Below are 13,787 nucleotides of genomic sequence, written 5' to 3'. Positions count from 1 at the left end.
TCTTGAGACAAATACCATTTTATCCCCTTCTCAATCTGGTTTTAGAAAGCAGCACAGCACAGTCACAGCAGCTCTCAAGGTTCTTAATGATTTTATCAACGCCATTGACTGCAAGAAATACTGCGTTGCACTTTTTATTGACCTGTCAAAGGCATTTGACACAGTGGACCACAATTTACTGATAAAAAAGCTCACTCAGATAGGCCTGTCAAATAAGGCTGTATCGTGGTTTGCTAATTATCTGTCTGGGAGAACCCAGTGTGTGCAGATGGCTGGGTCAAATTCATCATTCTTGGAGATCTCCAAAGGTGTTCCCCAAGGCTCAGTCTTAGGACCTATTCTATTTTCAATTTATATCAATAATATGTGTAACAATCTGTCAAATGCCTTTTATCATTTTTACGCTGATGACACCATTATCTACTGTTGGTCATCCTCGGTTGTACAGGCTTTTGAGTTTTTACAGTCTGCTTTTAACATTGTTCAGTCTCGCCTACAAAACCTCAAATTGGTTTTAAATGCAGACAAAACCAAACTCATGATGTTTTCTAATCATAGTGAACTACCAGAAAACATACCTTCAATCTCAACCTCACGAGGTCTCCCCATTGAACTAGTTTCAAACTATAAATATTTGGGTTTTGTTATTGATCGTGAGCTTTCATTTAAGGCACATATTGAAAGCTTGGTTACTAAGCTTAGGATCAAAATAGGTTTTTATTATAGAAACAAATCCTGCTTTTCTCTTAAAGCTCGTAATTATCTTGTTTCTGCAACCTTTCTGCCTTTGATTGACTATGGTGATGTTCTGTACATGACAGCTTCAGCTAAATGTCTACATTCCTTGAACACTGTTTATCACTGTGCGCTGAGATTTGTCACTGGCTGTAGCAGACTCACCCACCACTGTGAACTCTATGCCAAATCTGGCTGGCCCTCTCTGAGTGCCCGTAGGTACATGCACTGGCTGACTCTGATCTATAAGGCTCTTCTTGGCTTAGTTCCACCTTACTTAAGCGCTCTTTTGCAAAGAACTAAAAGCCGTTATGCCTTGCGTTCCAGTGATATAATTTACCTGATTGTTCCTCGTGCCCGGACGGAACAGGGAAAAAGAGCGTTCAGCTTTGCTGCCCCATCAGCATGGAACACTCTCCAGTCCGATTTGAAAATGTCTGAGCTTGTCTCAAAAGAGAATTTTCGCTCTATCTTGGTTGACTGGCAATGCGAGACCATGGAACAGTGCTTGTGTTTTTAAATTGTTACTGTGATTCTTGCTGGAGCACTTTAAGATGTAATCTACCTTTATTATTTATTGTTTTCTAATGTAATGTATTATCTGTCTATTAACTATGTCTAGTGATTGACGTGTGCTGCAGACCTCTTGGCCAGGTCCCCCTTGTAAAAGAGATTTCGATCTCAATGGGTGTTTTACCTGGTTAAATAAAGGTTAAATAAATAAAAAATAAAAACCTGACTACACCACCAGGCACAGGTGTCATTGTCTTGCATGGGCCAGGCAGCATTTACGCCAGACGAGGGACCAGTGGGCCTCAGTGCTGTTCTCTGATGAAAGCCGATTCATGTTGAGCAGAAATGATGGCCGCCAACGATGTTGGAGACGTCAAGGAGAGCGCTATGGATCAGCCACTGTTGTCACCAGACGAGCCTTTGGTGGTGGTGGTGTTACTGTGTTGGCAGATGTGTCTAGTCAGTACAGAACTGCTCTACACTTTGTGACAAGCCCATACTACCTGAATAACATCATTAATCCAGTCATTGTACCCCTGCATGAACAACACAGGCCTAATTTCATCTTCATGGACGACAATGCTCCAGCTCATCGAGGTTCCATCATTAGGGAACGGCTGCTGGAGACTGGGGTACCTCAAATGGAGTGGCCTGCACTTTCTCCACACCTGAATCCCATAGAAAACCTATGGGATACCACTGTTGTTGGCTTTTGTTTCAAGAAATTGTTTGAGATGAGGAAATCACCAGTGTATGCTTCTACTTAAATGCCCTACTTTCATGATATAATATCACTGTAGCGTGAACTTTTTACATTTTCCGTAAATTTCACCCGAAAGCCAAATATCCCTAACTTTTTGTGAGTAGTGTGTGTGTATATATATATATATATATATATAATATATAATGTTATAATGTTAATGTTAATGTTAATGGAAAAAGATAACTGCAGGAAATTAATTATGCATACTTAAATACATGCCCTTTCAATCATATAACACTGCATTAATCCCACTAGCTGATCCCCAGTAGGTTCATACGTTTGAAGGATGCCTCTCTATGTCAAGTTCTGGGCTCAACAACTTCTTTCAAAATATAAATACTGCAAATTAAGAAAGCAAGAGACTCTCAAAATGCTATTTTATGTGACTTACCCTTAAAGGAAATGAATCTGGGTGCATAAAATGATGTGTGTAGCACCTGTTTGTGTATAAAATGTCTGAATTGTTCTCCTTTTCTAGGCCAACCCCAAGGAGCTGATTCAGCTGGTGACACAGCATGTGTTGGCATATACTGATTGGCCGGAGGAGCTCAAGAAGCTGATAGGCCAGCTGCATGTGTACAACGAGAAGCTGACAGACTTCACGCAGGCCCAGGTATTGCAAGGTCTGGGCCGAGGGGTGGATGTCCAGCGCTTCAGCTCCGACTCCAGCTACAAGAAGGAAACCATCCTCGGCCTAGCAGAGTGAGTGAGGAAGCAACTGCGACTCAAGTTTACAGGACAGTAGCCTGTAGATCCCTTTATCTGTGTTTTTATCAGGAGATGAGAACACAGGCACTCAAGTCATCCATCCAAGTACCAGATAGATTTTTTCACTCCAGTACACAACAAGTTAACAAGGCTGACAGTTTTCTTTATAATCACCACTAATAGAAACATAACATACAGTTTGGAATTATCAGGGGCTGCTTTTCCCTAATTACATAGGAAGCAAACAGTGTTTGTGATAGGAGATTGTGCCAAGTTAAAAATCACTATGGAGAGCATGAATATGTGGTTCCTCACCCAAAATACTTTCAAAATTAACCTGGTTACATAAGCTGCATTGAGTATGATAACGCTGGGTTACAAAATTTTTTTTTTTGCAAGTTGTCTAGGTTTTTTTCAACTGAATTAGGACCATTTTGCACCACTAAATTCAAAATTGACATCTATTTTTCTCAATCAGGTCAGGTTTTTTTGCTAATTTGATTTTGAAAAATTTGATCTTCTCACAAAATTGATTATATTTTTGTGACTTTATCAGTTGATTTTTTATATAGTTCTCACCCAAAATAGGTTTTAAGAGAAAAAAATCATTTTCTAACAGGATGTATTTATTAAGTGTTACAAACTTTAATTCCTGTAAATTGAATAATAGACATTGATAAAGGTAAGTACATGTAAATTGAACATTAAGTCGTCATTGTGCAAAATTCAGGGCATGAACTTTTGTTTCTTCAAACCCCTCGAATGCTCAGCAGCAGGGATGTCTCTCTTCAGAGTCCAGCAGTAATCAGCCATCATGACTGCATCCCAGTGTCCCTGATACCTGGCCTCCATCTCTTTTATGTCCTGATGGAATCTCTCTCCCTGCTCATCACTCATTGATCCCAGATTCTCAGGAAACCGATCCATATGTGAGAATAAGTAATGCATTTTGATGCTCATGTTGCATCCAAGGTTTCTGACAGCAGTCAGCATATTGGTGACAAGGTCTGCATAGCTCCTGGCCTTATTGTTGCCAAGAAGGTTCTTCACGACCAGAACAACAGCCTTCCATGCTTCCAGTTCCACTTCATTCATTGAGTTTTCAAACTGAGGATCTCTGATGAGCTGACGGATTTGAGGACCATCAATGATGCCAGCTTTCAACTTCTCTATGGTTAATCCTGAAAAAGCATGGCACAAGTAGGCAAAGCAGCCACCATCCTTATCTAGAGCTTTGGTGAACTGTTTGATCAAGCCGAGCTTTATGTGCAGTGGTGGGAAGAGAATCTTGTCTCTGTCTACCAGAGGAATGTTGATGACATTCTTTGCTCTGCAAGGCACCAGTTCCTGCCACACCGGCCAGTCCTTCTTTGTGTTGTAACAGTCAGCCTTATAATTAAAAGCCTAGTTACCACAAGTCTTAAGGATCCTACTGTAAATTTATTATCTGTTAGTATCAGGTTAGGAAAAACTAAATCAGATGGGTACTTTCAAACATAAGAATCAAAGATGGTGCTGTCAAACAAAACAATTTTATTTAACAAAGGAGATCTCCATGCACTTAATTGCTTTCTCATTGTCTCTGGCAGAGTCCATAGGTCCATAAAACTGAAATAATCGGGTCCAACTCAAAAATCCTTCCAATTAGGAAAAAATACCCTTCAAAATGCAAAAATATAACTGAAAACAGCAATGCATTGCAAAAAACAAACAAACAAACAAACAAACAAAAAAAACACATTCTCACCAGCAGATATTCCAGGGAGTGGAGGAAAGGTTGAAGTCCCAATTTTTTCCACTGTTCAACACAGAGTCCACTCTTGCTCGGAGGGTTTCAGCGCTGGGGAACCTATCCCTCAAACTTGTATCTTCCTCTGCTTAAGAGTCATTTTCTTAATTTAACGCAACATAAATTAAATATCCTCCCACTGTCCCCTGGTCTCTCCTCTGTTCATGTTTTGCATTGTTGATGGCGAACCTGAATTCGGATAACCACTTATCCCAGTCTCGGTGGTTTTCACCTACAAAGGAGGCCAACATGGTTTTAAGAGTCCTGTTGACCCTTTCTGTGAGGTTAGTTTGAGGGTGATAGCTGGTTGTCAGTTTTTGAGTTACTCCCCATTTCTTGCACAGCTCTGAAATAAGGTGAGAGGTAAACTGGGGTCCTCGGTCAGATACAACGTATTTGGGCACCCCCCATCGTGTGAAAACCTCATCTTTCATGATTTGGCAGAGTCTGTGGCTTTTAATGTCCCGGAGTGGAAACAATTCCAACCACTTTGTGAAATAATCCACTACAACCAGCAGGTACCCATGTCCTTTCTTGCTCCTGGGAAATGGCTCCATGAAGTCTAGGCCCACCATGAATCCTGGTTCCTCCACCACTGTAGAATGTAGTTGTCCTGCGGGCTTTGTGTTACTTGGTTTGTACTGTTGGCAAATGCTACATGTTCTGACATGATCCCATACATCTCGCCTCACAGATAGCCACCAGGCCACTTCCAGTATCCTTCAGAGTGTCTTCAGTCTTCCAAGATGCGCTCCCATTGGGTTATCATGGAAGTAATGGAGAAACTGTCCCACAAGTGCCTTAGGCACCACCAGCTGATACTTTGTCCCATCTTCTCTTGTTGGGACCGTCCGGTACAATACATCTTGCTGCAGTTCCCATCCAATTCTGTCAGTCCGTTGCCCCTTTGATCTTTCCTCCTTTAACATTTGCACATACTCATCGAGGCCTTGGGCTTGTGCAATCTCAGCAAGTGAGGTTGGAATGTCCGTAGCACGAGACAACCCTTTAGGAGCCACATATGATGCCAACATCCCTCCATCTAATGAATCTGGGGCCCTGGAGAGAGCATCCGGTACTACATTCATACATCCCTGACGATGATGGACGCGGAAGTGGAACTGTTGTAGTTTTAGAGTCCACCGAGTTAACCTGGAGGTGGTTTTGGGGGAGTTGAAAGCCCATGTCAAAGCAGCGTGGTCTGTGTATACATCAAAAGGAACACCCTCCAGAAAATGTCTCCATTTTTCTACGGCCCACACCACCGCAAGACACTCCTTCTCGGAGGTGGAGTAATTGTACTCCGGTCCTCTCAGGCCTCGAGAGGCATATGCAATGACCTTATCTCCTCCAGAGGTTGACTGGGTCAATACTGCGCCTAACCCGATGGCACTAGCATCAGTGTGGAGCTGAAATGAGAGGGATAGATCTGGTTGTGATAGAATAGGAGGAGATGCCAGGGCAGATTTCAGAGCCTCCAAACTCTGCTGACACTCTTCCGTCCACTCCCAGTTCACACCCTTCCTCTGCAGTCTATTTAAGGGTGCTGCCAGATCAGCGAAGCGGGGAATGAATTTGTGGTGCCAACCCACCAGTCCCAAGAACCTCTTGAGAGTGGTTACATCTGTGGGAATGGGATAGCTGGTAACCGCAGCAGTCTTTTCAGGATCAACCTCCACTCCCCTTTCAGAGACTATGTGCCCCAGGAACTGTATCTCAGACTTGAAGAAATGACACTTTTTCAGGTTTAAGGTCAGATTGGCATCATGGAGTTTGCTGAAAACAGCATCCAGGTCTTTGAGATGTTGTTGGCGACTGGAGGAGTACACTATGATGTCATCAATGTACACAAAACAAATGTTACCTCGCAGGTCAGCCAACACTCTTTCCATTAGTCTTTGGAATGTTGCTCCAGCATTCTTCAGGCCGAATGGCATAGCTTTGAACCTAAACAGTCCAAATGGGGTGACGACGGCTGTCATGTCCCTGCTGCTCTCCTCCACTTCCACTTGCCAGTAGCCTGACCTGAGGTCCAGGTTGCTGAAACATACAGCCCCATGCAAGGATTCTAGAATATCATGAATATTGGGCATGGGGTAAGCATCTTGGGGAGTTCTGGCATTTAAACCCCTGAAATCCACACAAAATCTAGGTGAACCATCAGACTTATCAGTCAGGACGACTGGAGCTCCCCAGGATGACTGGCAAGGTTCGATGACATCATCCCTTAACATTTTTTCCACATTCTCCTTAATGATTTCCTTTTTCAATGGGGAGACCCTGTAAGCCTTGGAGCGCACTGGGATTTTTTCCACAGTGGATATGGTGTGTTGAATAACAGTGGTTCTACCAATTTTCTCTGAACACACAGATGGCCACCTCTGGATGAGGGGCTGGACCTCGTCAGGCAGGCTCTTGAGTAGTTCCCGGTGTGTGGAGGAGGGTGTCTGTGTCAGGCTGCCGTTTGGTGTTGAGGGCATAGCTACATACAGGTTGACAGTGGACACTAGGCCCTGTCTGCCTCTAATCCATGTTAGCTGGTCAGGAGATCGGTTAAGGAAGGGGAAAAATGACCACTTTCCATTGAGCTTCAATCCATAAACCCGTTCACACACATTGATCTGTACTCCCGTCTTTTCCATGAAGTCCAGTCCCAGGATGAGGGGAAAAGCCAAATGGTCATCAGCCATTATATATGTTTCCACGCTCCATATTGCTCCATGCCACACATAGGCCCTCTTAACCATCCCTTCAGCAGTGTGGGATTTCCCATCAGCCAGTACAAACGGCCGTTTGTTCCCCACAACCATCTCCTCGCTAGAGCTGGCTAATTTCCTCCAAAGGCTCTTTTGCATCAAGGTGTATGAACAACTGGTATCCACCACAGCTTCGCCCATATATCCCCCAGTCTCTATAGGCACCACTAGCAATTTGGGCCGTTCTGTCTCAATCAAAGCCATATGATGGGCAGGTGGGGGGTCATGGCCATTTTTGTTCTTTTGGGTTTGCTTCTTTTTTGTTTTCTCAGGAGCACTTTGACTATTTACCTTAGCCCAGTATTCCCGTTTTGCTGCCCAGTCTCTTTCAACCATTGAGGCAACCTTGACTAACTGCTCAACAGTGTGACAGGTGTCCCTCAGGCTACTAACCAGGGAGGGATTACAGTTATTCATAACCCTTCTCACTAATTCAGACTCTGGCATATCTGGTTTCCACTTCAAGCATAAAGCTCTATAATCATAAACAAAGTCTCTGAGGCACTGTTCGGGGAGTTGGACCATATTCCTCAACTTTTCTTCCACTTCTGTTAGATAGTCAGTAGGTAAAAAGGCACTAAGAAAGGCCGCTCTGAACTCCTTCCAGTTTCTTATTTTGTGCCGTTCGGCCGACCACCAGCTCCTCGCTGGACCACTCAAAACAGCAGACAAAGATGCCATCAGCTCTCCATCTGACATGGGCCGAAGTGACAGAAAGTTTTCACATTGCTTAATGAACTGTAAAACCTCTGTGGTATCCCTGTTGTCTCCAAAAATTGGAAACTCAACTCGAACTGGGGGTTTGGAATATTTTGTAAGAGAAGCAGTTGCAGCCTCCTCAGTAATGGCGCTCACATCTGGTGAAAACTGCCTAAAACCTTGGGATGACCTTGGAGTGCTAGATCATTTCTGTTTATTTAAGTCCCTTTTCCATTTCTCATCTCTCCTTAGCAGGCACTCCACCACAGCTTGCTCCATCTGCCAAAAGGATTTTCTCATGGAGTCGTCCAAGGCTTCTATCCTCTGGTCACCATACTCCCTGAGGCTCTCTTCTCTATTGATTGCACTTTCCAATGATGATTTAAAGTCATTCTCTAACTCATTGACTTTACCCTTTATAAACTGCACAGTATGGTTAATTTCCTCAACATCAACACCAGTGTTAACAGAATTAGTATGGTCACTATCATCCTGCTCATCAGTTTCCTCCTCTATATACAACTCACCCAAGAGAGAAGATATTTCAGCTACTGGCTCCCTAAAAGTGACAAATGGGCCTGGTCTTAAGGGAGGGGTTGAAGATACCTGTCTAGGCTCACTTGGCATAGGCTGTGCTGTGCCTTCCTCAACCTCATCCTGTTCCAAATCTGACATCTCAAAATAAATTCACACCCAAACAACTAACAAAATCTCCAAGTAGGATTCCCCGTACGGGCCACCATCTGTAACAATCAGCCTTATAATTAAAAGCCTAGTTACCACAAGTCTTAAGGATCCTACTGTAAATTGATTATCTGTTAGTATCAGGTTAGGAAAAACTAAATCAGATGGGTACTTTCAAACATAAGAATCAAAGATGGTGCTGTCAAACAAAACAATTTTATTTAACAAAGGAGATCACCATGCACTTAATTGCTTTCTCATTGTCTCTGGCAGAGTCCATAGGTCCATAAAACTGAAATAATCGGGTCCAACTCAAAAATCCTTCCAATTAGGAAAAAATACCCTTCAAAATGCAAAAATATAACTGAAAACAGCAATGCATTGCAAAAAACAAAACCAAAAAAAACACGATCTCACCAGCAGATATTCCAGGGAGTGGAGGAAAGGATGAAGTCCCAATTTTTTCCACTGTTCAACACAGAGTCCACTCTTGCTCGGAGGGTTTCAGCGCCGGGGAACCTATCCCTCAAACTTGTATCTTCCTCTGCTTAAGAGTAATTTTCTTAATTTAACGCAACATTAATTAAATAGCCTCCCACTGTCCCCTGGTCTCTCCTCTCTGCTCCATCTTTTCCTTTGTTCTCCTTTTTCCTCCCCCCCCCCCCGCCCCAAACACTCCTTCCATTTCAAACCTCCCTCCAAACACACCCACACAGGAAAACCACCAATCACCACTGACATGACCATAAATGAATCCTAAGTCCTACTCCAGTGGGCCAGGCATACACAAGATATGAACATAGGTAGATATAACCCTGTAGGGCCTCAACATTTTAATCTACCACTTTATCTCCTAGCCTTGTGCTGGTGGTGATGCCACAGTGTAATGCTGAGCAGTGTCCCCACTATCCCACATACACAGAAAGCATGGGTACTTGGTGAAGCCAGACTGTTGCCCCAACAAAAAAATTACCATCTTCTACCATTAATCATAAATTGGCAAAAGTAAAATCTTCAGAATTTATTTATTGCAAGAAATATGAAAGAATTTTGTATCATAGGACGTGAAAATGCCCATAAATGTAAGAAAAAATGTTAAAAAGCCAATATGTGGCATAGTTCAGAAAGTTGACCTGATTGAGCAAAACCAATGTGATTTTTGGATTCAGCACACCAAAATTATCCTAAATCAGCTCAAAAAACTTAAACAATAAATTTGTTGTTGACCAGTGTAATTAATTAAAACAAAACAAACATGCAAAAAAGCCCAAAACAAACAAAATAAAACCCACTAACTTCCGACTGTAAGCGGTCGTTGTTCTTGATGATATTACTTGCTTACTATGGCACAATATACAGGGTTTCTGCGGTCACGAAAATCCTGGAAAAGCTATGGAATTTGAAAATGTGTTTTTCAGGACTGGAAATATCTTGTAAAATTATGAAATACCTCTAATGCTGCTTCCACATTACAGGATAATCAGGCAGATTTTGGGTCTGATTCAGCCCTCCTGACAACTGGGGGGGCATTCTTGATTTTACGCTTGTCTGAGTCTATTATCTGCCCAAGTGATCTTGTAGTGTGAAGAGTTTACAGACAGTATGTTACTGGCTGAACAGGATGCTTCCTATTGTTGAATCATAAATATCAGGTATGTGTGATATTTATGACTGGAATCCTGTAGTGTAGGAACAGTGATTGAGATCTGAGCTGTCAACCCTGAATAGCCAGTCCAGCAAGCTGACCATAGATATAAACCAGTAGGTGTCAAAGTAGTAGGTGCTGTTAAAGTCAGTTTTCAAATGACTTGTAAATCACTGGTGTAAAAGACAAATTAGTAGCAACAACATCTGTAATCAAAATAATATACAATGTTTTCACTACTGTTTTTATTTACTTATGCTTCTAAACAAACAAGCGTGACCAATAAATCATTGCTTATGCACAGTAAAACAGGAGCAATAACAAATTGCCACCAATTGAAAGAGGCACCTCCTCCCAGCTCTCCCACCAGCAATTTGTAATTGTATACGAGCAAGCTTTGCAAGGGGAGCAGGGTGGATAGCTTGCTGAATGAAGTAGTAAAACTAGCTGATTCATGCCAAATGAAACAGATGCCCAGGTGTGTGTCAGTTGGGCTTTTCCTCAACCGCAAATGGCTAAACTTTGTTTGAGTCCAGTTTTGTCAGCTGCAAATAATGTCACTTGGAAATAATTACACAGGGAGTCTGTGTTTGAAATCTCTTTGCCACATATTTACATTATGTTGGTGTGAAACAGTTTTGAAGCGAGAGGCTGGTGTGCTTGAATGCAATGAATGTGTTCTTTCTCTGAAACCTATGTCTGTCTGTCTGTCTGTCTGTCTGTCTGTCTGTAGGACCTTGGATGACAGCGTGTATAGAATCTCTTTGTCTCTGGCTCAGCGCTACAGTGTTCCTCTGTGGGAGGTCTACATGACTCACCTTGAGTTCCTCTTCACAGACAGCGGGTAAATGTACATACACACACCAACACATGCTTGCTCTCTCAGAGTGTTTTCCTCTTTGGTCTCTTTCTCTCTAATTACCTTTTTTAATCCTGTCAGTTGTTTTGCTATTCTAGGACTGGGTTGCAGTAATAAGCATTCATTTTTAACCCACATTAAATCATGGTTTACCATTCAATTCTGTTGCACCAAACTGGTTTAAAATGAATGATTAAATTTAAACCTGTCTTTTAAACCTCAGTTTGACTACTAACTCTAAACAATTAAATTTAACCCTGTTGTGCAAAAAACTTTGAATTCCAATTTGGTGTTAAATTTAAGCTAACTCTTGAGGCGTGACTTTTAACCCTTTGAATCTTGAACAAATTCTTTTTTTTTTTTTTTTTTTTTTTTTGTTAAACACATGAAATAAGGCGATTAGCAAATGGACAAGAAATAACACAACAAACATTAAATAAGTATATTTATGTTATATATAGCAATCCAAGGTTTCTTTCCATCGCCTGTTGTTTAGAATATGCAGTGGCATGTTAGAGCGCAGCCGAGTGTTTTTGCTTCCATAACAGAGACACCAAGAGGAAGGGGAGTAACGGTGTTTGTAGCTGCACTGAGGAAACTAGCAGAGCACTGTGAATTTAATAATGGGCTGAATGACACCATCAGAGACAGAATTGTGTGCAGGTTGTGAAGTGAAGCTACATAGAAACGCTTGCTAACAGGAAGTGCACTTACACTGAAGAAAGCTATTGAAATCAGCATATCCATGGAATTAGCTGCCAAAGAGGCTCATCTGTTCAGTACAGATATACAAGTGCACAAGGTCTCCACTGAAGGAAAGGGAGCACAGCGCAAATGCTATCGATGCGACAAGCCAGGGCATTTTGCAGCAGAGTGTTGGAGCAAAGATGTCAATTGCATGTTGACAAGTTGAAAAACACCTGAAGCAGGGAAACAACAAGTCAAGAAATAATTTCAGAAAGAGACGTAAAATCCACAGAGTACATTAAAGTCATGCTCTGAAAACTGACTGAAAACAGCAGCTCATCTGAGGAGGCCATGGTGTATATACTGTCAGTGCAGGGAGGTCCAGAAGGGTCCTGGCTTTCTCCAATGCTGGATGGAAAACCTGTGCTTATGGAAACTGACACACGTTCAGTTCAGTTCAGCAGTCTTCCTTGTGTCTGATGTAGTTTTCAAGAAACACCTGCAGCACCTTCCATTAGAGCCATCCCGTCTCATCCTGAAAACCTACACCGATGAACCAGTGCCAACTAAAGGGATTGTTAAGGTCACAGTCCAGGTGAACGGTCAACAGCCAAGCTACCACTGTATGTGGTTAAGGAATCTTCCCTTCTCTGCTAGGCCTTGAATGGCTTGAAGTGATCATACTGGACTGGCCTGCAATCTGCATGCTATGCAGGGGGGATGAAAGCTGTCCTGACCAAACACTCTGATGTGTTCAAGGGGGAACTAGGCAGTATCAAAGGCATAAAAGTCAAACTGAACATAAACATGACAGCAGACTGAAGTTGCTGAAAGCCAGACCAGTTGCTTATGCGATAAGGCCAAAAGTTGGAGCAGAGCTGGAAGCTTACCTCCAAATGCATGTCGATGAAAAGTCCAGAGAGCTGCTCACCATTGTCACTCACAAGGGCCTCTACAGGTACCGTAGACTACCCTTTGGAATAACCTCGGCCTGATCTCTTTTCCAGCATGCAATGGACCAAATACTGAGCGGATTATTGAGAGTCTAGTGCTATTTAGATGACATGCTTGTCACTGGGAAGAAAGAAGAGGAGCATCTGAAAAATCTGGACCCCACATTGCAGCGACTGAAAGACTACGGACTCCAGAGTCCACTGATCCAAATTTGACTTTTTACAGCCATCATCTGAGTATCTGGGACATGTGATTGACTGTGAGGGCCTGCACAAAGCTCCATCAGAAGTCAAAGCACCAGTGCCTCAAAACGTGAGTCAATTACGCTCTTTCCTCGGGCTCCTCAACTACTATGGAAAGTTTATCAAAAACCTATCTTCTCTGCTCAAACCACTTCATGAGCTGCCAGAACAAAGTCTGGAAATGGACAGATAAGTGCGAGAACGCCGTCACCCAGACCAAAACTGCCTTGTTGAGTCTGATGGCCTGCCATATTTTTCCCCCACACAGTCCTTACAACTTGCATGTGATGGTTCGCCTTATGGGGTGGGGGCGATAATGTACCTCAGTTTGTCTCCAAAGAATTTGAGAGATTCCTTGAGGCAAATGGAGTGCAACATATTCTACCCCATATCATCCCTCTACTAATGGATTAGCAGAGAGATTCGTTCAGAGCATGAAGAATGCTTTGAAGGCATCACAGGGACAAGGCACCCTTCACCAGCACCTAAACAGCTTCTTGCTGTCCTACAGGAATGTTGGACACTCAACCACCAATTTTGCTCCCGCTGTGGTTCTTCTTAAAAGACAGCTCGGAACCAACTTTGATCTGCTAACCCTAACCCTAACCCTAACCCTAACCCAAAATGGGTTCCAGCTCATCACACAGACAGGCCCTGGGTCTTACACACTCAAAACCATGGAGGACACTGTCCTGAGGAGGCATGCTGACCGGCTGCTTTCTGGAGCTACTGCATCGGTGACAACCCCAAAAA

General features: G+C 42.8%; 1 protein-coding gene across 1 annotated transcript in view; it reads left to right on the top strand.

The window, feature by feature from the left end:
• Positions 1–13,787, top strand: part of nbas (NBAS subunit of NRZ tethering complex) — a 409,584-nt gene that overhangs the window by 237,950 nt on the left and 157,847 nt on the right. Inside the window, 2 exon segments of the mRNA XM_030047740.1 lie at positions 2,490–2,713; positions 11,026–11,136. Of these exon segments, the coding sequence (XP_029903600.1) occupies positions 2,490–2,713; positions 11,026–11,136 (335 nt within the window).

The sequence above is a fragment of the Myripristis murdjan genome, chromosome 24, assembly GCF_902150065.1.
Source record: "Myripristis murdjan chromosome 24, fMyrMur1.1, whole genome shotgun sequence".
Taxonomy (NCBI): Eukaryota; Metazoa; Chordata; class Actinopteri; order Holocentriformes; family Holocentridae; genus Myripristis; species Myripristis murdjan.
The sequence above is the reverse complement of the archived record's forward strand: the minus strand, read 5'-3'. Positions and strand labels throughout refer to the sequence as shown.